General features: G+C 40.4%; 1 protein-coding gene across 17 annotated transcripts in view; it reads left to right on the top strand.

Moving 5' to 3' along the window:
• The window catches only part of NAV3 (neuron navigator 3), an 833,019-nt gene that overhangs the window by 703,065 nt on the left and 101,955 nt on the right, over positions 1-27,999 (top strand). For all 17 annotated transcript variants that reach the window (XM_089674062.1, XM_089674060.1, XM_089674057.1 and 14 more), the window contains 3 exons: positions 11,417-11,549; positions 17,644-17,911; positions 19,523-20,216. In XM_089674062.1, coding sequence (XP_089530188.1) covers positions 11,417-11,549; positions 17,644-17,911; positions 19,523-20,216 — 1,095 coding nt within the window. The remainder of the gene's footprint in view (positions 1-11,416; positions 11,550-17,643; positions 17,912-19,522; positions 20,217-27,999) is intronic.

The raw sequence follows: 27,999 nt of genomic DNA, 5'->3' as shown, positions 1-27,999 counted from the left end.
CTATATGGAGGACTTACTATATGGGGAATGAATTACTATATGGAGGACTTACTATATGGGGAATGAATTACTATATGGAGGACTTACTATATGGGGAATGAATTACTATATGGAGGACTTACTATATGGGGAATGAATTACTATATGGAGGACTTACTATATGGGGAATGAATTACTATATGGGGGACTTACTATATGGGGAATGAATTACTATATGGAGGACTTACTATATGGGGAATGAATTACTATATGGGGGACTTACTATATGGGGGATGAATTACTATATGGGGGATGAATTACTATGTGGGGGATGAATTACTATATGGGGGATGAATTACTATGGGGGATGAATTACTATGGGGGATGAATTACTATAGGGGGGATGAATTACTATGGGGGACGAATTACTATATGGGGGACGAATTACTATATGGGGGACGAATTACTATATGGGGGATGAATTACTATGGGGGATGAATTACTATATGGGGGATGAATTACTATGGGGGATGAATTACTATATGGGGGATTAATTACTATATGGGGGATTAATTACTATGGGGGATTAATTACTATGCTTACTATGGGGGAATATTACTATACTTACTATGGATGACACATACACATCATTCATCTACTCTTGGTCCGGCCCCCGGGTCCAATATATGAACCCATTGCGGCCCTCAAGTCAAAAAGTTTGCCCACCCCTGGTTTAGACAGACGGTTTTCTTCATGTCAGGCTGGAGGGCTCTACAGGTCAGTCCTCTGGTACCTCCCCCTGCTCTAGAAGCTTTGAGAAGCTTTTAGAAGGCAGTAGGCGTAAGCAAGGAGGAACTGATCTGCATATTTATGGGAGTCTGACCAATCACAGGCAGGAGGCCTGGTAGTATGGGAGACTAGCACATAAATATGACAGAGCCTGGCCAGCAGTGGAATCGGTTGCAAGATGGATGGTTGAGATGCTGCTGTGTGGTCTGGGAGGGGGCCCCGGAGAAGGGGAGTTTTGCCTCCAGGCTGGAGGAAGGAGGAAAGCTGAAAGAGGGAGCTTCACTGCCAGCATAGCCTAGAAAAGAACCAGCCCAGCGGCCTGAGAGCGGTTCTATCCAAAGCTGCAGGACAAGGACAGTGTGAGTACCTCTACACCCGCAGGGCCTATAAGGGAGAAGTCTGCTAGATATAAGTTCTTGGCAAGTCTTCAGGGGACAGTCTAGTGGTTACCCAACTCCTTGCCTTGAGATCAGATACAGTGGACAGGTGGGCTGGTATTTCTTTCCTTAAGGGGCCTGAGATCTCCTTGCTAAAAATCCACTCAGGGGGACACCAGACTCCTTGGAGGGGATCACTTTTGCTATACTTTGATTCATTGGTCCCTAAAAGAAAATACTCCACACAATGGCAGGATAGGAATCAGGAGTTTATATTCTCTATTTGAGCCAGTTCACACTAGGAATCACACAGGAACATGCAGCACATTCCTGTGCATTTCACATTTGGTTCAGTGTGATTCAACTTGACCACCATCAAAAAATCGCACTGCACCAAAGGTAGTGTATGCACTTCTTTTGGAAACATACTGCAACTGGACCCTATGGTGTTTCTGTACCATGCGATCTGGTCCAGGCAAACGCACAGCTTTCGCAACTTGTTTGGGGTGTGGTTAACTTAACTTTGACACCCGCTGCAGTGCATTTTGAACATGTCGCTTTGATGCTTTTCACACACAAGTGCTTAAAGAGTAATTCCATTTTTGTTGTGAAAAAACAATCCCCTCTGGGTGATCAATGTACATTGCAAGGTTTTTAAAAAACTTGCAGATTCCAACCTGTTTCTTCATTGAAGAAAAAGCTGTTTGTTCTTCCCTGTCTTTTGGACACTGATTCTGAATAAGTGACTTTTCCGGTGAGTGACTTTTTCATTATTGATCAGCTGATGCGCTTGCTGTGCTATAACGAGGAAAGCTGCAAGGTGTGCTCCCATTTGGAAGTGAATAACCATTTGGGAGCTTCTCGCCAAAACTCTTAACTTGTAACTTACTGAAGACGTCTGGGAAAATCAGTGAGCGAATTGCACAAGTAAGAAATTACATTTCAGTAGGCGTTCCATACATCAACTGCGTACAGGCCTCCAGGTTGCCATATACTGCATTGAATTTTACAGAAAATGACAGCCCTGCAGATTGAAAACGAATGGTGTTTTTTTCATAACATTAAATTGCAATATGGCTTGGGACTGGTTTTCTGCTGTAATTACCATTAAATGTGATCTTATGTTTTGTTGGACACACCCTTTAAACATTCATAGTGCTAACCTTGGAGTTAATAGTTGGTCGAACGTCCTTTGGCAACAATGACTTCAAGCAAGCGCTTTTGGTAGCACTGGATCAGACCTGCACAACATTCAAGAGGAAATTTTGACCTCTTTACAAAACTGCTTCAGCTCAGACACATTTGTAGGATGTCTGATGTGAATGGCTCCCATGAGGTCATTGCACAGCACTTCTATGTGGTTAAGATCTGGGCTCTGACTGGGTCACTCCAAAGGTGCATTTTCTTTTTCTGAAGCCAGTCTGTGGTGGATTTACTTCTCTGTGTAGGAACATTGTCCTGCTGCATCACCCAGCTTCTACCAAGCTTGAGTTGGCAGACAGCCACTCTGACATTATCCTGTAGGATATTTTGATAAACTTGAGAATTCATTTTCCCCTCAATAATAGCAAGTAGTCGAAGGCTCTGAGGCAGTGAAGCAAGCCCAAAATCACGATGTTCCCTCCACCATACTTCACTGTTGGGATGATGTTTTGACGTTGTTAAGCTGTGCCCTCTTTGCACCATATGTAGTGCTGAGCATTCTTCCCGAACAATGGAACTTTTTGTTTAATCAGTTCAATAAACATTTTCCAAATAGTATTGCAGTTTGCCAAGGTGCTCTTTAGAAAACTTCAGGCTCACTGCAATGTTTTTGTTTAGATCAGGGACTTTCTCTGTAGTGTTCTGCAGGTAGGGATTGACTCCCTACCTGCTCAAAGACTTACGTACAGCATGATAAACTCATGAACAGGCATGTTCGCCAGTTCCACTGATGTCTTTAAGCTTTTAGCTGTTCGTAGTGTATGCAGGGCTTGTGTTGGGTACCTTGTATTGAGAGGAAATACTCACACAAAGCACATAGGGTACTGATTTATTTTATGTAAATCATGCACAGTTTGTTGGCAGCAACAGATAAACTGATCTTCAGCACTGATATAAGTAATTCAGAGAATATACAGCCTCAATATTTACAGGATATGTTACTGGAAGACAGCTGAGCAGAGGATGTTTCTGCAGTCTGTACTGGCTTGATGCCTCCACTTACCTGAGTGTATGAAATGAAGAAGGAGTTTTCACTGAGCTATCCCTCTTCATCTGGAACCTGACCCCATGGTAAGCACTGTCCCTCACAAGAATGTTCCTCTCCCTATCACACATTTGCCAGAAACACTCCAAAATTACATGGGATTCCTTATTTAAAAGGTTCCCTTTGCCCAAGATTGCCACTGAAGTCTCTTGAGAATTCTGTTTCCAATCAGACTACCTTCCTCTCTCAAGACACTGTACGGAATCTCTAAGAGACCTTATGAGACTGCCCTTGCAAAAATGGTACTAAGCAGCCAACAGGTGGGATGGCTAATTGAGCCTGTCTACACTGATTCCTTTTAAAAGTATGCAGAATCTCGCAGCACCCTAGTCTAAAATGTAAAAACCATATATGTTACTTACCAATAGGAAACCTGAGCCTTGGACGATGCACACCACCGTCTTGATTAAATTAATACCACGTCAGAAGCCCTCCTTCAGGACAGAGGTCCTCCCAAAACATCAGGGCTCTCTTCCACATCAGAGCCCCCCCCTTTGTGTCAAAATCCCCCTTCATGTCAGAGCCCGTCTGTCACATCAGACCCCCCCTATACATCAGAGCCCCCTATACATGACAGAGCCCCTCCATCACTTCAGAGTCCTCTCCCAATCACAAAGTCCCTCAATCACACAGTACTCCCCTCTCAGAGCCCCTAATAACACAGTCCCCCATCACACAACCCAACAATCACACAGTCCCCTATCACAGAGCCCCCAAAAACAAAGTCTTTTCTTCATATAGTCCCACGTTTTGGCTAGCTTTTGGTTGCAGCAGTGAGGCAGAGGGTGGGAGGTGGTGTAGGTCTGGAGGAGGCAAGCTTCTGTGTGTTGGGAAACACTGCCTAAGGGGGAACAACCAGTTTACTAGATTAAAAATCTGGAAAACTCTCTGTTGGTTCCTTCTAAAAATCAGGTACCTGCAGCATTCTCTAGCTCTTCTTTCTCTCTTTTTTTAACTTTCTTTACTTAATTAAAAAAATGTAAGATTTTTCAGAAATTCAAACAAATAATTCACATGTACACCAGTGTATCTTGACATAATTGCAAATAGGTATATGCCAGACCTTATAACGTGTCCAAACATAAGCAACTTATGAGTGTACATGAGACTTGCTAAACTTTACAAACACTACTTTACAAACATACCGTATACCAGTGACCTTCCTTCTCCAGCCTCACATCTTCTTCCAACTCTTTACACCTCTCACACCACCACACTCCTGCTATTGAGCAGTCTCCTACACTTTTAAGGGAGTCCCAGCTCCTTTCCAAGCCTTCTGTTATGGATTTGCTAAGGTCCCTCAAGAGTGCAGCCAACCACTCCTCAGATCCACCTACTGCCTCCAAGGCCCTCCTACAAAAGCCTCAGAGCAGGGGGAGATTCCAAAGAAGATGGCCTGCAGAATTTCTCAGCTCTGACCACAATTTGACCCCTCTGTCTATTACACCTGAGCTTCTAACCGCTCCTGTCTAACCATTAGGAACTAGCTCCTCCTAGCTAAACTAGGAGAGTTCTACATAAGTATGTGTGCAGACCACTTATGATCACCTTTTAGGAAGGACACAGGTTGCTTTAAACCATATAATCTGTTGTCAGGTAGGATTCTTTAAGAATTTACAATGTTACATACCAACAAATTGCCCTCGGTTCTTCTTGAATGTGTCCTAACTTTCAACTTTTTCAAACTGTTTTTTTTTTTAAGTTGTACGGCAAGTTTTAATGAAGCATAAAATTAGCTCATTAAATAACTTACCCTCTCAGCTAAGAAAATGTAATTTAATCATTAATGTAATTTTATAGGCTTCAGATTATTATTATTAGAGGCCTGAGATCTCATGATATATTAAGTATTTGAAGATCAGTGATTCTTTTTTTTTTTTTAGTATTGCCTTTCATATTTGTCAGTGTTTTGTTTAACAACATGCATGTACTTATTTCTACACCTAGTTTCTCATTAAGTGTTTGTTACTTTCTAAATGGAAAATATAGCACTAAGTAAATATTTTGAACTCGCTCAGATTGTGTGACTCTAGGAAATATTGACCTTGTATTAATTACACGATCATGCAGTCACTGGTGTGCAATAACCCATACCTAACCAAGTTTATTAGCCTGACTATGCATAATATCTGAATTCTGTCAATTTTATTCTTGTGCTATAACCACATTCCTGCTACTATACTGAAAGTAAATGTTTGCTCTGTTAATACACTTATACTACTATATTTAAATAAATCACCTTTTAAAACCTTTCCATTAACTTTTAACCTACCATAATGTAGAGTTGCACCAGATTTGAAGATCAGATACACTACCTGGCTGAACATACCTTTCCTGCTCTTATTTCCATATCAGAGCCTGCATGGAATATGGGGCTGTAGGAGTACTTGTGAAGAGCAAGAATTGTATATTTCAAAATTTAAAGGCGCTTAGTCAGGAGTTATTTGTGGTCTTTGGGATCACTGATTTATAGTATAACTAAAGGAAAAACTTTTTTTTTGTTTTCGATAGAGTGGAGATGAATTTGAACACGTCAGGTTTCTATTGCTGTCTTTGCCCCATGAGGGAAATTCACCCTCTCTGTTTGTCCTGTTTACTATTATCATTGAAAGTGAAAGTAAAAGAAAATCCAAAATTTTAGGTTGTCCCCAGAAATGTAATAGGTGAACACATCCAATGAGGAAACTAGTTCTGGTGACATGGGAAGGTGGTGGTGGGGGGAGGGATTCCCTTAATTTGCCGTGACTTCCTTTCTCTTCCTGTTTTGGCTATGAGACAGAAAGTGAAGGTAAATTTCCCAAATGGGAAATTAAAACATTTTAAAAAATCTGATGAGGATTATAAACCTCCGTTACTCTATTTAAAATTAAAAAAATTGTGTTGCCTATAGTTCTACTTTAAATGGAGAATGCACTGTCCTAATACAACCTACAACATGATATACTCATGTGAAATGTCCAGAGGTTGAACTGCTTGGCCTTGCAGCCTTTTTTAAGCTATTATTGGTTAAAAATGTTGTACACCGATCCCACTTTCAGCTGTCTGACTGGAACAGTGAAAATAAAACCTGTAATGCTGAATAACGGGATAGCTGGTGGATTACTATGAACCTGGCAACAAATGCTTCTACAGTATTTATCTTTCTTTGCAAAATGAAACAGATTTAATAATACAAATGAGCACTTAAAAATACAGTATCCTTGAAATAGTTGCTGTTGACAACACTTCTGATCATTATAAAATGTGTGTTGGCATGTCCCTGAAATATGTGGGCAGCACAGTGGCTGGGTGGTTAACACTTCCACCTAGCAGCACTTGGATCCTTGGTTCAAATCCCGACGACAGCACTACCTTCCTGGAGTTTGCATGCTCTCCCTGTGCCTGAGTGGGTTTCCTTCGGGTAATCCGGTTTCCTCGCACACTCCAAAGACATGCTGTTAATGGGCTCCTGTCTAAATTGGCCCTAATATGTCTAAGTATGTGAATTAGGGACATTAGGTTGTAAGCTCCTTGAGGACAGGGAGTGATATGAATGTACAGTACAACATATACTGTACGTAAAGCACTGTGTAAATTGATGGCACTATATAAGTTCCTGTAATAAATACATGTTTATTGTTTTTATAATTACTTTTTTTTTAAGTCACCATAATCTTGTGACTATATTATTTTTTGTGTGATCAATATACAATTAAATATAAATGTCAGATGTTGTTGAGAATATAGAACCCCTAGAAAAGCCGTGTTTTCTTGCATTTTTTTAAATAGAAAAACACTAGATTTACCAGATAGTTACATGCTCCAGGAAGCATATCTTGCTCCTTAAAACTGGAAGCAGCTCAAAATGTTTGAAAAGCCTACACACACTTTGTGCCAGTATGCAACGTATTTTACAAAACGTTCTTTCATAGACATTTGGGTTTTAACTTTTCATTACAATCACTCTTACTTAAAATGTTATTACCTATGTGTGAATGATGGATCCCATTTTCTCCGCAGCCCGCTCATTTGTCACGGTAGATAAATGCTATCTCATTCCAGGAGACCTTGGCTACAATATAATGGTCGCAGTACATATTCAAAGACTTTGATAAATGCAGGCAATTTAGAAACTGTTTCCTTAGTAGTGATCAGTTTTACTATTTGTGCATCAAATTGTTTTATGCAGAAATTTGCCTACAAAGGGCATTGAAATGTTGCTAGCAAAGAAGTAAAATGTGACAGAAAAGCTGAATTGTGGATCATGCGGTCAACAAATCTGAAATTCGCTATATTGTTCTTTGCTAGGGTTCTAAAGAATGAATGCAAACATACAAAGAGCCTAAAACATAATGCAGTCTACACCACTAATTCTTTAATTCTTTCTTTAGCTAAAAGGTTGTACCCTACATTAAATAATGGCATGCAGTGTGTGGTTGTTACAAATTGACCCCATATCATTTTTTGCTAGTAGGCAGACTTTGTTTAGTTGAAAGTATAACTAAAGGCAAATCATTTTTGTGTGTTTTGGACAGAGAGGAGATGGATTGGAACACCTGCCTTTTTTATTGCTGTCTGTGCCCCCATTAGGGAAATTCACCCCCCCCCCCCCCCCCGTTTGTCCTGTGTACCCTTATCATTGAAAGTGAAAGTAAAAGAAAATCATTAATTTTGGGTTGTCCCCAGAAAATTAATAGATGTGAAATCTTCTAACAGGGAAACTAATTCTGGCGACCTGGGGGCCTCCAAAGGATTATCTTAATTTCCTGTTTTGACTATGGGACAGGGAGTGAAGATAAAGCTCCCCAATAGGACACAGATGGCAAAAAACCCAAAACAAAACAAAACCTGACAGGGGATATAAACCTCTCTTGCTCTAACCAAAATATAAAAAACTGTTTTGCATATAGTTCTTTTTTAAGCATTACATGTATGTTCTAATTCCCAACATTTTATTGCATTCAAATGTTGGTCCTACACAACACAAAAAGGTTGCTTTCTGTGTGGACTGATGCTAAGGACTGTGTTTTTTTTATATATTTATAACAGGTATAATTTCACCTGTCATTTGTACCACTTTAACTGTTACAGTGATACAGTCAATTGATTGCTTCTACCTATGTTCAAATTGACTGCCCTTACTTCTGGTCCTGAGGTTCTGTTGACTTGCTGTGTGCTGCAAAGTACTTCAGGATGAGGAGTGAGAGGTAGTGAACTCTAATTCCAAATCCCCTCTGCAATAAGTGAACCTAAAACCTGAAAGCTCTCACCACTTCTAGGTTCAGAACTAATAGAAACAAGAGAAATGATGTCTAAAGCTGTTTTGGATTGAAGACTCTCCTGATCTGAATAGGTTGAAGGCAGGGGAAGTATCAGAGACCTATTTTGACTCCTGCTGCTTCCATATAGAGTAGTTTACTGTTACATAAAGGTATGTCAGCCCCTATTCTACCAGTAATAGAAAAAAATAAATAAAAAAAAATAATAATAATTTAAACAAATAAAACATGTACTCATTTATAGGGCAGCACAGTGACTAAATGGTTAGCACTTCTGCCTGGCAGTATTAGAGTCATTGGCTCAAATTCCAACCATGGAACCACCTGCCTGGAGTTTGCATGTTCTCCATGTGCCTGCGTGGGTTTCCTCTGGGTACTCCAGTTTCCTTCCACATTCCAAAGACATGCTGGTAGGTTAATTGGATCCTGTCTAAATTGGCCCTAGTATATGAATGTAAGTTAGGGACATTAGATTGTACATCCCTTGACGGTTAGGGACTGATGTGAATGTACAATATATATGTAAAGTGCTGCGTAAATTGCCAGTGCAGTACCTGTAAAAAATAAATAAAATAAATAATGTAAGCAACATATCCACAAATGAAGTCCGGGCACATATATACATATTGCCACTTACATTGCACTAACTAGGTACCGGTAATTCAATGCACTCCGATTAAGAAGACTAATTATAGAATCACAGCTTAACTGATGAGCTGTAAAGTTTTTTTAATGCATGGTCTATTTAAAAATTTTCACCATATCACCAGCACATTATAACTAAAGGCCCTCTTTTAGAAATATATGCTTAGAGACGTCTTTTGTGAGTTTTAAGGCCATAATATGTGTTTTTTCTGCATGTGAAAAATAAAAAAGAGGTTAAAAGCTATGTGCCCCATAGGGCAAAATCAGAACATGTGTCTCTCATATTTTCTTGATAGTCCACTACAAGCTGAAATAAGTAAAATTCTTTTTAAAGATATGTGGAGGAAAAAGAAGTATCTTTTTTATTAGGATTAGTAACTGTTATAAATGTTTACCCCATAGACCTGGGAGCAGTTTCACCATTGACACACAATGTAGTTATGCTCTTTACAGATTCTTGTTAATATTACACTGATACTCAGGGACTTACATTCAAAGAACCAAATAATCAGAATTTGTTCTATGCAGGGGCGGACTGACAACTCATGGGGCCCCCGGGCAATAGGGGATCATGGGGCCCCTGTGTCCTTGCCCAAACTCAGAAAAGCCTATGAAAAAGGTACCAGGGGCATCTCATGGGGCCCCCTACTGAGCCTGGGCCCTTGGGCAGTGCCCGAGTTTCCAAATGGTCAGTCCGCCCCTGGTTCTATGACTAGTTTTTGTGTCACTAATTCACTGCTCTTTCTGTTCCAGTGGACATTTATTCATTGCAAATTGTAGGTAAAACCAGAGGATTCATACTATAGACTTGATGGTTAGCTGTTTTAGCAGTTCTGTCTAGCAGTACTAGGGTTGTCGGTTTAAATCCCCAGCATGGCACTACCCTCACTGTGTCTGTTTGGGCTTCCTCCAGGTATTCTGGTTTCCTCCCACACTCCAAAGACATGGTGGTAGGTTAATTGGATCCTGTCTAAATTGGCCCTAATGTGTGTATTTATGAGTTAAGGACCTTAGGTTGTAAGTTCCTTAAGGTCAGGTACTGATGTAAATGTACAATATAAGTGTAAAGCGCTCCATAAATTGACGATGCTATACAAGTACCTTAAATAAAAAATAAATGAATATTTGCCATGTTCTGATTAGCATTTTACATTTCAAAGGTTATAAATAGTAGGATTATTGATTCTAAATGTGACTGAGAGGGCAAATGTTCCTATATTCCCCCCTATTCATAAAGAGGCCTCTAAGCCAAGTCCAGCACAGCAAAATCTATATAATAAAGATATTATTATATAATTCTTCTTCACAATTTATAGCTGAATTGATGTCTTGGCGTGCTGTACTTACTCTTTCCTCCTCTTTAATGTTTCTACAATGTCCACAATGATCTCATGCCTTCCTGTAAGAGAATTAGCCCTAAGCCCTTAGAGAGACTATGGCCAGGTAGATGTATTTCTAAAAATGAAACGTTAGAGGTACCAGCAGTATATGCATTATATGACAGTATATGTGTGGTAATAGTTCTTTCCATCTTCTCAACATTAAAGAGTGAAGTATCAGTGGTTAGTTATATTATCATTATTAAAGTAATAATGTATTAACTGTGCAGTAATAGGAGCCTTAATTGTCTGAAGCCTTAACTATCGGCCTGTCAGGAGGATACAAACAGCGCAAATTACTCAAACAATATATAGACTGGGAACTTTGCTTACAAGAATTTTGCCTTTTATGGCCACTTTTATTTTCTGCCAATGGACCTGACAAGACTTTTGTTTTGAGGACACCTCAAAAAGCATACATTAGTGCTCTGGGTAGAGGTGAGAAATTATGGTTAAAAAACAGGAGATGGTCAAGAAATATTATTTAATAATGTTACGTGCACTATTATTTACATTTTCTGGACAAGCTTTAGGGCTGTTCCCTTCTTCTTGGTCTGACAAGTTGCAGGTTTTTTTTTATCTAAACTAGGAAAAGCTCTTAAAATAAAATGTAATGATTTTATCTACAATCTTTATTCCAGACATAAAACGAAAGAGTTGCTTTTAGCTTATAAACTTAGTTTTGACAATGTGGTAAGTGTTGCTAAAGTTCAATGTTAATTGCATGTATTTCTTTTGTAGCTGGGATGACAGCAGTTCCGCCAGCAGTGGCCTTAGTGACACACTTGACAACCTCAGCACAGATGACCTAAATACTTCCTCTCTTGGTTCCTATTCCAATAATGGCTCTCCTAGGAAAAGCAATCAAGCAAACGTAAGTGTAAGAACACAAAAATTGTAAAAGCAACAATAAATACCCTTTCTGTTTGTTTTACATGCAGGTAGAGACCTTGTAGACTGAAGACTGCACCACAATTATAAAAAAAAAGTTCTATATAATTAGATAAATGAACCAAAGCTAAAAAAATATATAAAAATTTACTTATAATAATGGCTAAGCAAAACATTACCTTTAAGTACACTGCTCTAAAAAATTGAAGGAACACTTTATATATATATATATATATATATATATATATATATATATATATATATATATATAGCATCAAGGCAATTAAACTCCTGGGATATTGGTCTGGTAAGTTAAGTAGTAGAGGGGGTTGTTAATCAGTTTCAGCTGCTTTGGTGTTAATGAAATTAACAGCAGGTGCACTAGATGGGTAACAATGAGATGACCCCCAAAACAGGAATGGTTTTGCAGGTGGAGGGTATTGACATATTTTTCCCTACTCCTCTTTTCTGACTGTTTTTTACTAGTTTTGCAATTGGCTAGGGTCAGTGTCACTACTGGTAGCATGAGGCGATACCTGGACCCTACAGAGGTCACACAGGCAGTCCAACTACTCCAGGATGGCACATCAATACGTGCAATTGCTAGAAGGTTTTCTGTGTCTCCCAGCACCGTCTCAAAAGCATGGAGGAGATCCTAGGAAACAGGCAGTTACTTTAGGATAGCTGGACAGGGTCGTAGAAGGTCCTTAACCCATCAGCAGGACCGGTATCTGCTCCTTTGTGCAAGGAGGAACAGGATGAGCACTGCCAGAGCCCTACAAAATGACCTCCAGCAGGCCACTGGTGTGAATGTCTCTGACCAAACAATCAGAAACAGACTTCATGAGTGTGGCCTAAGGGCTCAACATCCTCTAGTGGGCCCTGTGCTCACTGCCCAGCACCATAGAGCTCAATTGGCATTTGCCATTGAACAGCGGAATTGCAGGTTCACCACTGGCGCCCTGTGCTTTTCACAGATGAGAGCAGGTTCACCCTGAGCACATGTGACAGACGTGAAAGGGTCTGGAGAGCCATGGAGAATGTTATGCTGCCTGTAACATCGTTCATTTTTGGTGGTGAGTCAGTGATGGTCTGGGGTGGCATATCCATGGAGGGACTCACAGACCTCTACAGGCTAGACAATGACACCCTGACTGCCATTAGGTATCAGGATGAAATCCTTGGACTGATTGTCAGACCCTACGCTGGTGCAGTGGGTCCTGGGTTCCTCTTGGTGCACTATAATGCCCCGCCTCATGTGACAAGCTTATGCAGGCAGTTCCTGGAGGATGAAGGAATTGATACCATTGAATGGCCCCCATGCTCGCCTGAACTAAATCCGATAGGACAACTCTGGGATATCATGTTTCGGTCCATCTGACGCCGCTAGGTTGCACAGTGATGCCCTGGTCCAGATCTGGGAGGAAATACCCCAGGACACCACCCGTTGTCTGATTAGGAGCATGCCTTTACACTCTCAGGCATGCATACAAGCACATGGGGGCCCCACAAACTACTGAGTACCATTTTGAGTTGCTACAATGAAATTTCAGCAAAATGGACTAGCCTAAGGCATCATTCTTCCACTCTGATTTTTGGGGTGCCTTTGAATTCAGTCCTCTGCAGGTTGATAATTTTCATTTCCCTCAAACATTGGGGCATCCTTACATTTCTAACACATTACCCAGTCCATATCAGTATACAGTTGCAAGAAAAAGAATGTGAACCCCTTGGGATTACGTGGAGTTTTGCATGAATTGGGCATAAAATGTGCTCTGAACGTCATCTAAGTCACAACAATAGAAGAACACAGTCTGCTGAACAAAATACTACCCAAACATTAGATGTTGCCATGGTTTAATTGCACATAACATGTAAACATTCACAGTGCAGGGAGGAAAAAGTATGTGAGGCCCTAGCTCAATGACTTCTTCCAGAGCTAATTGGAGCCAGGAGTGAGCCAACCTTGACTCCAATCAGTGTGATGATATTGGATGTGTTGCTGACAGCTGTCCTGCCCTTAAAAAACACACACCTGTTTTGGGTTTACTGGTTTCAAGAAGCACTGTCTGATGTGAACCATGCCTCGCAGAAAAGAGCACTCAGAAGACCTACGATCAAGAATTGTTGACTTGCATGAAGCTGGAAAGGGTTACAAAAGTATCTCCAAAAGCCTTGATGTTCATGTGTCCACGGTAAGACAGACTGTCTACAAATGGAGAAAGTTTAGCACTGTTGCTACTCTCCCTAGGCGTGGTCGTCCAGTAAAAATGACTGCAAGAGCACAGCGCAGAATGCTGCATGAGGTAAAGAAGAATCCCAGAGTGTCAGCTAAAGACCTACAGAAATCTCTGGCACATGCTAACATTTTTGTTGACACATCTACAATAAGGAAAACATTAAACAAGAATGGAGTACATGGGAGGACACCACAGAGGAAGCCATTGCTGTCCAAAAAGAATATTGCAGCACGTTTGAAGTTTGTAAAAGAGCACCTGGATGTTCCACAGCACTACTGGCAAAATATACTGTGGACAGATGAAACCAAGATTGAGTTGTTTGGGAAGAACACACAACACTATGTGTGGAGAAGAAAAGGCACAGCACACCAACATCAAAATCTCATCCCAACTGTAGAACATGGTGGAGGGAGCATCATGGTTGGGGCTGCTTTGCTGCCTCAGGGCTTGGATGGATTGTTGTCATTGATGGGAAAATGAATTCCAGAGTTTATCAAGACATTTTGCAGGAAAACGTACGACCATCTGTCCGCCAACTGAAGCTCCGCAGAGGATGGGTGATGCAACAGGACAATGACCCAAAAGCATACAAGTAATTCAAAAAAACAATGGCTGCAACAGCACAGAATATGCCTTCTGGAGTGGCCCAGTCAGAGTCATGACCTCAACCCGATTGAAATGCTGTGGCATGACCTTAAGAGAGCGATTCACACCAGACAGCCCAAGAATATTGCTACACTGAAACAGTTTTGTGAAGAGGAGTGGTCCAAAATGACTCCAGATCGTTGTGCAGGTCTGATCTGCAACTACAGGAAATGTTTGGTTGAGGTTATTGCTGCCAAAGGAGGGTCAACCAGTTATTAAGTCCAAAGGTTCACATACTTTTTCCTCCTTGCACTGTGAATGTTTACATGTTATGTGCAATTAAACCATGGCAACATCTAATGTTTGTGTAGTATTATGTTCAGCAGACTGTGTTCTTCTATTGTTGAGACTTAGATGACGTTCAGAGCACATTTTATGCCCAATTCATGCAAAACTCCACGTAATCCCAAGGGGTTCACATACTTTTTCTTGCAACTGTAGATATCCAGCATGATATTTTTCCCCATTGAGATCTGATGTGTTTTCAAAGTGTTCCTTTAATTTCTTTTGAGCAGTGTATATTGTGCAAACTAACCTCAAATGGTAAGAGCATTAGTGACACAGCAACTGGCTAAATATTATTTTCAGGGATTCCTTGCCCATATTTATCAACATAAAGTTTAAAAATGCAAGGATTACCCTTTTGGGGGTTGATCAGCATTTAACTTTCATAAGTAAAATTAAATGCTTTTCTTCAGCTTCCTGGCTTTCTCTTGCAGCATAGCTGCTCTGTGCTCATGCTTCAGGCCCTTATTTGATTCTACAGAGAATACAAAGGCTCTTGTCACACATGCACTGTCTTTAGCTGCTCTTAGCTGTACTGTCTTACACCCTGAGTCTTGTGTGGAAACCTTCTCTGTCCCCAATTGGAGCCCTAAATATTGCCAGCACATATTCTAAAAAGGCTCAGCACATCTACACTGTCAAGATGCTGGTTGCCAGCAAACTGCAGACCTAAGGTTGGAGGCTTCACCTCAACCAATACTCTGTAAAACCTCAGGGCTCTAGGACCCAAACCAGAACATATTATTCCTGGAGAAAACTGAAAATCCAGCCTCATCACTATAAGGCAAACATCTCAGAGCCCCCCAACCTCCATGGGTAAGAATCCTGGGTGTCACCAACTCCTCTTCATACTGTATATGAATATATATGTATACAGTATATATACAGTATCTCACAGTGAGTACACCCTCACATTTTTGTAAATATTTTATAATATATTTTCATGTGACAACACTGAAGAAAATAAACTTTGCTATAAAGTAGTGAGTGTACAGCTTGTATAACAGTGTAAATCTGATGTCCCCTCAAAATAACTCAACACACAGCCATTAATGTCTAAACCACTGGAAACAAAAGTGAGTACACCCCTAAGTAAAAATGTCCAAATTGCGCCCCATTAGCCATTTTCCCTCCCCGGTGTCATGTGACTCATTATTGTTATAAGGTCTGAGGTGTGAATGGGGAGCAGGTTTGTTAAATTGTGTTAAAGTGTTATTGCTCTCACTATCTCATAATGGTCACTGGAAGTTCAACATGGCACCTCATAGCAAAGAACTCTCTGAGGATCAGAAAAAAAGAATTGTTGCTCTACATGACGATGGCCTAGGCTATAAGAAGATTGCCAAGATGCTGAAACTGAGCTGCAGCATGGTGGCCAAGACCATACAGCAGTTTAGCAGGACAGGTTCCACTCAGAACAGGCCTCGCGATGGTCGACCAAAGCAGTTGAGTGCACGTGCTCAGCGTCATATCTAGAGGTTGTCTTTGGAAAATAGATGTATGAGTGCTGCCAGCATTGCTGGAGAGGTTGAAGGGGTGGGGGGGTCAGCCTGTCAGTGCTCAGACCATACGTCGCACACTGCATCAAATTGGTCTGCCTGGCTGTTGTCCCAGAAGGAAGGCTGTTCTAAAGATGAAGCACAAGAAAGCTTGCAAACAGTTTGCTGAAGACAAGCAGACTAAGGACATGGATTACTGGAACCATGTCCTGTGGTCTGATGAGACCAAGATAAACTTATTTGGTTCAGGTGGTGTCAAGCGTCTGTGGCGGCAACCAGGTGAGGAGTACAAAGACAAGTGTGTCTTGCCTACAGTCAAGCATGGTGGTGGGAGTGTCATAGTCTGGGGCTGCCAGCACTGGGGAGCTACAGTTCATTGAGGGAACCATGAATGCCAACATGTACTGTGACATACTGAAGTAGAGCATGATCCCCTCCCTTCGGAGACTGGGCCGCAGGGCAGTATTCCAACATAATTACCCCAAACACACCTCCAAGACGACCACTGCCTTGCTAATGAAGCTGAGGGTAAAAATTATGGACTGGCCAACTAAGCAGGGCTTTTACATTACCCGATGCAGATAGAGAGATGTGCTTTCATTTTAAAGCTGGCCATACATATATAGCTTTATTTTGTTCAGCCTGATAAGCTGCATGGATTGCCAAATTTCCCACTGTGGGCTACTGTATTCTGACAGCCGGTGCAGCTGGCCAGTTCTTGGATGCAGTAACTGTTTGGCTGATAATTTTACACTCAGCTCCTTTGGCAAAAGTCAACTGAAAAATCAACCTTTGTTGATCTGGGTGTTGCTGACAGTGCCACCTTTAGAACAAATTTCATGCTGAATCTGCCATAATTCAATGCATGTATGGTCAACTTGAAGTTTAGTGATTTTTTTAAAACAGCACCAGGGATGCTACTTACCAGCAATGAATTGTGTCCCATGTAATGGCAGTTGCTGTTTACAGTAGAAATCCTCAGTCCTCTGTCCCTGGATACCCCTTCAGTGGTGATCCTCCTATAATACTGGTGTTATGAATGGATCACAGGGGCAGAAAGTGCTGGCATAGTCTGCAGTTTTCAGGAGTGCCTGTCAGAAACACATCTGCTGATATAAACGTTCATGGATCAACACTGTGGTGGTATCCCCAGTTATAATTTATTTAAATGTATAAAAGTGGGTTTTTATTAAAATGTTATACCTAGTTCATGAAAGGGAATTACAAACATTTAAATAATGATGCCTTAATAAGATTTTGGCAATTTTCTTGTACAATTTACTGTACCATCAATGGCATTCAATCTTGGTAATGCTAGTTTCTGGAAAATAGAATATAACAAACTACCATGTTTTACATACATGTACGTTACAGGCAAAAGTAACTATAACATTTTCTATTTTTGTAGCTAAAAACAGATGCTGAAAAACGTTCCTTGACAGGACTGGAATCCTGGTCTAATGAAGAGTTAAAAAAACAAGATGATGAGTATGACCTTAGCACAGAATCTGGCAAATGGAAAGGGCTGTCATCTGGAGTATCTGAGGATTCTGATAAAGGAGGGCAAAAATCTCTTTCTATCTCCCAGACTGGATCATGGAGACGTGGTATGTCTGCCCAAATTGGCACAACGTCATCAAGACACAAATCAGGAAGCAGCTCCCTAAAAACACCAGGTATGAAGCAGATTAATATTGTAATTTAGAACTGCATTTTGTCAATGTAACTTCACTGTATGAAATTAAAATATACAGTAGAGGTAAAACAGATTTCCTGCCAAAAATAGGAAGATAAAAATGAATAGCTAAGATAAAACTATAAAACTAACATTTGTTGAAATATTCACCTTCAATCCAGAATCCATCCTCCCCCCCCCCCCCCAACACCCCAACATTTTGTTACTAGTAGATGTTCTCGGTCTGGTGGCCACATCCTTCAACTCACTTTCTCTGCCCAGGTGCTGAATCTGTCCTCAGCTTGTGCCTGGACAGTGAGAGGAGAGGTAGCATAGTGATGAACTAATCTCGGTCACTCTGTTTTTGCCTACTGTCAACATGTTTCTTGCTAACACATGTACTGATTGGCTCCTTGCACTACCTCTTCCTCTCGCACTCCAGCCTAGCTGTATAGGAATTACAAACTGCAACTCCAATTCAGGTATTAAACTGCTTGCATTTAAAAATACTTGTAATAAAGTATTAAAGGAGAAGAATCCATACCCTCCTCTTTGCTGCAGCTATCCCACATTGGTTCCAAGAACTAGGAACTAAGGAATCACATGACTGCTGATTGCTCAGTTCTTGGTCAGCTTGGAGTAGAGTTGGGCGCTGGGCTGGGGAAGGGGTGGGCACAGTTGGCTCCATATTTCAGCCCCACAGTGACAGGAGGAGCCAGCTGTCACTTATGCAGCTGAGACTTCTTGGAAGATCTCCCGGGACAAGGATAAAGGATTGATCCCAACGCTGTCCTTAGAAACCTTGCTACGTGTGGCAGTCTTTCCCTTTGTAAATCCAATAGAGTGCTGCTGTACTCACTCTGTCCTCTTTGCTCCCAGCTTCTCCAGGTCTCTATCCCATTCACGCCTCACTCCTCTGAATGTATCTTCCTGAGCCAGCTGGAGGCCGGCCCCCCTAGACCTAGGGGACCCCTCCCAGGCACCAACAGTCTCCTCAGCACTCCATCTTCTACCTGGCTCCTCTGTCAGCTCTGTTTTTGGCCAGTACACCACTCTACCAGGGCCTCCAAACCTGGGATTGGCAGGACTCCCATGACCATGCAGATTAGGTCTCCACCCCTTTCTGTTTACCGACTTCTGGAAGGTTCTATGGTCCTCCACAGTTAGGAGGAGATAACAGAGCCACAACCTATTGAGTCATCCAGCTGACCTGCAATAACCCGACCTCAATCACAGACTCACACAACTACCATGAGTCATACACAATGATTTTACTTACAATGCACTACACTATTCTAGTAGCACACTAGAGGATGCTACAGAGATATGGCCAAAAAATCTTTGGTCCTATTTTTCTTATTATTTTAATTACAAAGCTGTATTATTGTGCATTTTTCATATCTGCTTAGAATTGAGCTTTAAAGCAATATTGCCACTTCATGAATGTGCAAAATGACATATTGTGTAATATATAGCAGTACTATTCTAAAGTGTATGTGTGGAATTTCAGGACGCAGATTTTAAACATTCATTGAATTACTGTTTCTTGCTGTATTTCTCCCAGTGTCTATTAATAAAATGATTTCACTTTTCCACTTTTATCTGTCAACAGGTAAAACAGATGATGTTAAAGCATCAGAGAAAGTCAAAACACCACTTAAAGGTGGATCACTCCAGCGTTCACCCTCTGATGCAGGAAAAAGCAGTGGTGATGAAGGAAAAAAGCCACCTTCAGGAATTGCAAGACCTGCAGCCACCAGCTCATTTGGCTTTAAGAAAGCTGGGGTGGGCTCACCAAACATAACTGCAGGAGGTGCAACTCTAACTAGTGGATCTGCAACACTTGGGAAGATGCCTAAATCAGCAGCAATTGTAGGAAAAGGTGCTGGCAGGAAAACTAGTCTTGATGGTTCCCAAAATCAGGATGATGGAGTTTTACTGGCCAACTCAAAAGCTACACTTCAATATCGTAGTTTACCTCGCCCTTCTAAATCCAGTACAAGTGGTATCCCAGGCAGAGGTGGACATAGATCCAGCACTAGTAGTATCGACTCCAATGTAAGCAGCAAATCAGCAGGTGCAGCAGGCACTAAACTTAGAGAACCCTCAAAAATGGCTTCAGAGCGTTCAAGTCCTGTCACCATCAACCAAACTGACAAAGAGAAGGAGAAAGTGTCAGATTCTGAAAGTGTCTCGTTGTCAGGCTCTGCTAAATCAAGTCCGACATCAGCCAGTGCCTGTGGTGCTCAAAGCTTGAGGCAACCGGGATCAAAATATCCTGACATCGCTTCACCAACATTCCGGAGGTAAGAATCATCTTGCTAGCCTTGACTTTATATATTATTTTTAATAAAAAGCCTATTTAACAAATAACATACTTTAATTTCTTTGGAATGCACATATCATGCAGCACTTCACATACTGTGACAGAGTGGGTAAGTATGTGTTGGGGCTGCATTAAAAAACAAAGGAAGCCCCCCCCCCAAAAAAAAAAAAGCTCAGCATATACACAGGGTTTAAACAAATTGTGGTATCAAATCACCAGTGCATGTACTACTGGTTTTGCTGTCCATCTACTTATGATTTTGCTACAACATTGTTTTTTATTTGTCTGTGAAAAGAGTCATGTATTTAGCACTGATTCTTCTGTATGTTTCATAAAGCTTTGCGTTTCATGTAGTCAGATTTTTTACCCTGTAGCAGACATTTGTTAATAGACATTAGAGTAGTACTGCCAGGACAGCCTTATTGCATTTGTGACACAAGAGTTCATCATTTGTCAACTACATGACAAGAGCACTTACATTCTGTTGACCCTAAGTATTACTAGTTGTTTGTTGTCCACAAGTCAATATGCATGGCTAAGTACATATGCAAATACGCATGGAATGCTGAGTCGTGATGTTAGTATAATTTATATGTAGGGGATGGATATTGAATGATTTACACCTTAGTAGGTGCCATCCTTCTTAAATATATACAAATCAGGAAAAATGTAAATTGAGATTTAAATGTACCTCAGAAGGTGTGATACAGAGCAAATATATCAGTATATAACTGTTATTTTATTTTACATATATCACAAAACTCCATAAAAAGTTTAAAAACGTGAACATCTTAGCCAAACAGTATACACATATTCATGAGATCATATTCATAGGTGGTTGACGTGTTTCGTGGGAAACCTGCTTCATCAAGACTTTGAACCTCACTATACAGTTGCTGAAATAAGATACATACATAAATTATAATCTGAAAACATAACAGTTTCATCTTTTATAAAGAATCTCACCTAAATTTTACATGACATAGAAATTAAAATTTTTATGGCAACACCAATCTCTAGTTGAAAAATACCCACTCTGGATCATGAAAAAGAGTAAAGGAAAAAGAGAGGAAATAAATAAATATCAATGTATAATTGATGAATTATTCAAGATAGTAATTATATTTGTCAACTTATGTTCACATATACAGCAATGTGTGCCTGGTGATCCCGCCTACCGGGCTCGTGGGGAGAGGTCTAATCTGCACATACCTCACAGCTTAGAGCAAATTCTGAAAAACCTTATACAACAGAGTTAAATACTTATGTACCCTATAAGATATATATTGAAATAACCCAAAGAGTTACCTTAAGGTGTGTCGAAATATATTAAAATTCTTACCTAAAATACCCAAATAGGTCCTAACTCCACACAGCTTTGGAGAACCCTGGATAAATAAACATCTTTATATGTCCTTTTCCATCTTTATAAAGTTCCATTACCTTGTTACGCAGGACTTTTGACAGTTCTTTTCTGATCCCCATGGCTCAGTATCTAGCCTAGTCAGTGCTTCCACGTAAGAGCTAACAAACTCATTGGCTATTTATACACTGACACTAATTGCAATTGAAAAAGCCACAGATGTGGGACATTAACCTCTAACTGGCATTTTAACCCGTGTGTGTCACCTTGTGTGTCTGTACCAAGGCCAAACATTCCAGGGTATGTAAACTTTTGATCATGGCCATTTGTGTGATTTCTGTTATTCTGATTTAAAAAGGAATCAAACAACTATTTGATAATAAATGGCTTCATATGATCATCATCATTCAATAAAATAGCATTTTTTTGGCATGATCAGTCATATTTTCGATATCAATGCCAAAATTTCACAATTTCTGCCAGGGTATGCAAACCTTTGAGCACAACTGTATATGGCCTATACAGGCAACAGATGGCTGATCTTTATTTTTTACAACTTTCATGCATGTAGCTAACACCCCAAGTTATTTACCCAGGGTTCCCCAAAGCTGTGTGGAGGTAGCAACTATATGGGTATTAAAGGTAAGAATTTTAATATATCTTGACACCTTTAAGGTAACGTTTTCAATATATATCTTATAGGGTACATTAGTATTTAACTCTCTTGTATAGAGTTTTTCAGAGTTTGCTCTAAGCTGTGAGGTGTCTTCAGATTAGACCTGTCCCCATGGGCCTGGCCACGAGATCACTATGCACACAGTGCTGTATTTGTGAACATAAGGTGACAAAAATAATCACTATCTTGAATAATTCATCACTTATACATTGATATAATTTATTATTTTATTTTTTTATTTTTATTTGCTCTCTTTTTCCTTTACTCTTTCTCATGATCCATGTGGGTATTTTTCCACTGCAGATTGGTATTGCCATAACAATAATAATTTCTATGTCATATAAAATTATGGGAGATTCCTTATAAAAGATAAAAAAGTTTTATGTTTTCTGATTATAATTTATGTATGTATCTTGTTTCAGCAACTGCATAGTGAGATTCAAGGAACTGATGGAGCGGGTTTGCCGCGAAATATGTTGACCACCTATGAATAATATCTCATGAATATGTGTATGGCTGTGTTGGTTGGCTATGATGTTCACATGTTTTTAAACTTTTTATGGATTTTTGTGATATATGTAAAATAAAATAACAGTTTTATATTGACATATCTTGTCTGTATCATACCTTCTGAGTTACACTTTAAAATCCCAATTTAAATTTTTCTGATTTGACTGTAATTCAGGTGGATCTTTTGATTGAGAATAAGAATTTTTCTTTTTTTATCAGAGTGACTGATGACCATTTAGTGCCTTTTTATACATACTTGCATATTGTAGCATGGTGTGTTAGAAATAATATATGTGGTAACAGGATGACCTCATCTGCTGTTGTATGGTTTTCATGTATGACTGCTTCCAATAAACATTGTGCATTTTAGAAATTTTACTTTAAAAGCATACATTCAACTCTTTGACATTTGGGCATAATAGTTATATAGCGCTTAGACCCAAAGGAGCTGCTAATGTTTAGGTCCCTTGTTCCTGGATTCTCAATGACCTTTTCAGCAATGCCACACAGTCTGACACACCAAGGCAGGGAGAAAATAGTTATTGCAACAATACACAATAATTTGGGAACCAATGAATGGGCATTGGTAATAAACTTCAAGTGTGTGAAACAGTTGTAAATTAATGTACACAATTGGTAATAAACAAGCAGTCCAGTAAATGCCCCCCTAATCTCTATACTGGGGAAGGTCCTGTCTAGGGGCAATGCTATGACAATGGTACAGCAGTCTTTGTCAAACACTTCCCTACTGGCCAGTATGTTGGGGCCAAAATCCAGCGTTGCCATGCTCAAAAGTCCCACTGAACCTTGGTGTAGGTGTCTGAACAGTGTCCCTAGTATGCAATACTTTTTCTTTAAGTGTGTAGCAGTAGGGTATGCCAGCAACATCTCACCTACTCCTAGGGTGATGACCTGTCTTCTGCTGCTCTCTGTCTGGGGCTCAGTTATGTCAGGTGCATTGATGTCCTCTACAAAATTAGGTGGCAACACCATGCTTGACTGTGAAGTTCCCATAAACCAGGAGATTTCTTTTACTTGGCCTCTCTGCATCCTCAACATTGCAGCAAAACAACCCAACAGCAACCTGCTACACAGTGTGTTTGCCACCACATCTTCTCTTAGACGGCATCTAGCCCATGGAACAGATTTTTCTCTCCACAATGCTGGTAATGCTGGAAAATGTAGTTCCAGAGCCAATCTGTAGGACAGGCCCAGTTTCCTTGGGTACTACATCCTCCACACGGTTTAGTTCCTCCCAGCAGGTTCTGTCCTTTCTATAATCAACGGCAGCTCCGTGTCCTCTTCCTCTCTGTGCTCCCCAGATGGGCAGGGCTTTCTTCCAGCTCTTTCTATGCCTGCATACAGTAGTGCAAATGGCCAGTGCTTTATTTCTCTCTGCCCTCTCTCCTCACTGGCAGGCAAAGAGAGGGAGAACAGCTCCAGCAGTGGTTGTGAGTAGGTGGCTGCAGCTTGTGTGACACTGTCAGTGGCAGCCTGGTCTGTGCAGATGTAGTCCAGAGTGTGCCTCAACTGGGCCTACAGTTACATTAACTAGTAGTGAGGTTTATAATTAACCATTATTGCACTCTTTCTTAAAATACAGTGCAAACAGTGATCCATACACTGGACCCAGATGAATGTCAAGGCAAGGCCTGCACTTCAGCAGATTTATGAAATTATGTCTGAACAAGAAACATTTCAAGTGTGCAGAGATGTTTAGCTAGTTTACTGCAGCTAGAGGCTATGAAACATATTGACAGAAAAAAATGCTGTAGCAACGTGCATGGGGAGGTGTTAGGGATACCTGTCATGACCCCAGGAATGAGAAGTGTTAGGTGGAAGATCTGCTGTTCTGCCAGTCTCCCTATTTGATCTTTATCAGCGCTGAACCCTCACAGGATTTGACAGCTTACCCGATTGCCACTGTCACCTGTAAACACAGAACCTACTAGTCGAGATCTTCTGTTACTTGCTTCCTTTTGCTGTGCACTGCAATAGATGTAATCTGTCAGAGTAATCAGGTGAGCTATGAAATCCTGTGCAGCTCCAAAGCTGATGGCAAAATAGAAGATCTTCCACCCAACACTTGTCATCCTTGGGGTCCTGATTGCCCTCCAAACACATATACATGAACACCTACTGATTGAGTTCTGGATAGGTAGGCCATTTTAAAGCTGAAGCTTAGCAAAAAATAGATTTAAAAAATCTTCTCTATAGCTTCAGTGACCTAAGTTACTTGTGATAAAGGATGTTCCACATTGTGCAGGCAGCTGGATCCTATAGAAACCTTCTGTGCAGAGATGACACGACTTCCTGCCACTGAACTTCTCTGGCTGTGATGGTTAACAAATATGCAAATTCAGTTATCAAGCTCCCAACCAGGACTTGCCCCCTCCTTGCACAATCAGTGAATGGGGGAGAGAATCATGTGATTCATCAGGTCCTCCCATATTCATAGATTGAGATACATGTAGTGTGCACTATGATGCAACGTTTCCCTGTTGGAAGCTTGTTCATTACAGCTTCACAGAAAACTCCTGCAGCACTGGAAGTTCACCAGCAGGAAGAAGACTTGTCATCAATGGACAGAAGATTTCTCCAGGATCCAGCTGCTTGTCAGATGGATGAAAAACTTAATTCCAGGTGACTAAAGCTATAGAAATGTTTTTTTTTCAAAATCTGGATCTCAAAGGACTGTTTTGAATGGAAACATAACAATGTATAAAAGCTAAGACAATGTGACAATAGGATCCAGAACATAGACTTAGGGATGAATGAAATAGGTAATACTCGTGAGCCAAAATGTGATACTCCCCTTGTGCAATAAATTATTTAACAAACTATTAAATCAAATTATGGTGCATCAACACTTTACACAATACTCATAATCTGTGTGAAACATATATTATATAACAAAATATGTATATATATATCTTCAGATACATATACAGGTGCCGCGCTCCATATATACAAGTGATCATATAAATAGTGATGTAAAAAAAACTTTTGTGCTTCAAATCAGTGCAACATATAGTGCTCATCAAAATAATACTGATTCAATACTAAACAATAGTCCTCTTTATACTTTATATTTATTCAGTGACAAATCCAGTGCTGTGCCACACTCCCCGTGCTCTATAGATAGGTGTGCGCTCACCTCCTTATTTAGCCAAACAAAGTGGCTAACAACGCTTTTTGTCCTATCAGGACTGGGTGGTAATCTTCATACTATGTATGTATATCCATCCATGCCATGGATCTATATTGCCTTTTTCCTGCCACCAGAGGTCTCCCTTTTTCCTCCTTCCACACTGAGCCTCAATGGGTAGTAGGGATGGTTTAAGTAGTATTTCCTCCTCCCAATAAATTGGGGAACCATGTAAAAAAGAGCCACAATAGTGCCTTATCCTTTGTGAGGTTAAATCTTTTAATGAGAATAAGTTGCCACTCACATTGTACTGTCTCCCACAGAGCTGTATCCAACAGAGCTGTGCCCAGATCCTGTGCTTGTAAATGCCGCTCGTCCACCGCGGCGTTGTGACGTCAGAGCCCCTCCCCTACCTCCAGTTGAATGTTGCAGCAAAGTCCAGTTGCAGAGACCCCCTTATCCCATATCAAGTAGCTGCTACTTGATATGGGATAAGTTTTGTCCTCTCTTGGCTGAAGTGTGGAGACCTAGTGCATACTATGCCAGAACCGCGGTGACAGCAGAAATACACCAAAATGGAACCCACATTGTGATCATCCTCAGGGGCCTCTGCTCCATAGACCAGAAGAAGTCCACCGCTGGACTGTGGGGGGAGCGCTGTTTTCCAATGGAACCAGGGATCGAGTGAGTATAAGCTTTCTCCTCACCCTAGACAAAATGAACATTTGACCCATGCAGTGTGGGCATGGCCCCACTGAATTGGAGGGCTTTTTGTTTTTTTTTACCCAGAGGTGGGCATTAAATTGAAGCACCAGGGTTTTTTTGTCTCTGGATGACACTGTTGTACAGTACTGTGTGCTTTTCTGATATTTGTGTTGTATAATCTCTGTGTGGAGTTAAAGTTAATTCCCTACACTGCTGCTCTTCTCTGGCAATCTCTGGTGAAACATTGTCAACTGCCTTCAGTTTTTGTCTGGGTTGCAAGAACTGTCGTTAAAATAAATAAGGACTGTGACTCAGTATAGAATCATTTCTGAGAACTAAAACTGTGTAAAATCTGCTCATCTCTCAAACTCAAATATAAAAGAATGTGTGAAATCTCATTCGTATAGCGTAAAGAATATTTATGATATAAAGAAGGACATTTTATATGGCTTTGATAGACATCAGGTACCCTAAGACTATGTAATAAAAAAAAGTGAATCAATTTGCCAAGGGTAAGATACAGTCATGTCTGTATGATTTCCTAACTCCTCACTGAATTAAAAGTTCTTTGTTTCTCTTGCACATCTATTGAATTAAAATCTAATCTATTTTACCGTTGCCCATCTGGGTTAATAGAGATAATGTGTATACTCACCATGTCAAAATTTACTTCTTTTCTTGTCATCAAAATTAACTGCATGAAAATGATTTTAAAATGTCTGACTCCCTCTTGTGGACCAATGTAGAACTTTCCAGTCTGAATTTATGAAAAAAAATCTATAACTGCAAGCGACATTGGGATCAGTTTATTAAGATGTATGGGCTATTATAGCTGTGTTCCTTTTTTTGTGATAATTTCTCTGACACAGACTTAAACATAGCATATGTGCGAGATTGTTCTTTTTATTACTAAATAGTGTTTAAAGTGGAGCTCCCCGCCAGCAAAAAAAAACATAAAAGTCAGCAGCTAAAAATACTGTAGCTGCTGACTTTTAATATAAGGACACTTACAGTGGGGAAAAAAGTATTTAGTCAGCCACCAATTGTGCAAGTTCTCCTACTTAAAAAGATGAGAGAGGCCTGTAATTGGCATCATAGGTAGACCTCAACTATGAGAGACAAAATGAGAAAAAAAATCCAGACAATCACATATGTTGGCACATCCCAGAAGGCTGCAGGGGGAAGTAAGAAGGGCTGAAAGATCGCCACGGCGATCTTACCCAGAAGTGAAAGCTGGTACCTGTCAAAACCAGTTACCCCACCCCCCCCCAAAAAAAAATCTCAAATGTGGCAGTGGAGGGGGGGGGATGCAAACGAGTGGAACATCCCCTTTTGGGTGAAGTTCCGCTTTACCTATTGAA

The sequence above is a fragment of the Staurois parvus genome, unplaced genomic scaffold, assembly GCF_062004578.1.
Source record: "Staurois parvus isolate SC_StPar_1 unplaced genomic scaffold, SC_StPar_1.0 ptg000147l, whole genome shotgun sequence".
Classification (NCBI taxonomy): domain Eukaryota; kingdom Metazoa; phylum Chordata; class Amphibia; order Anura; family Ranidae; genus Staurois; species Staurois parvus.
Note: the sequence above shows the minus strand (reverse complement) of the source record. Positions and strands in the feature narration are given on the sequence as shown.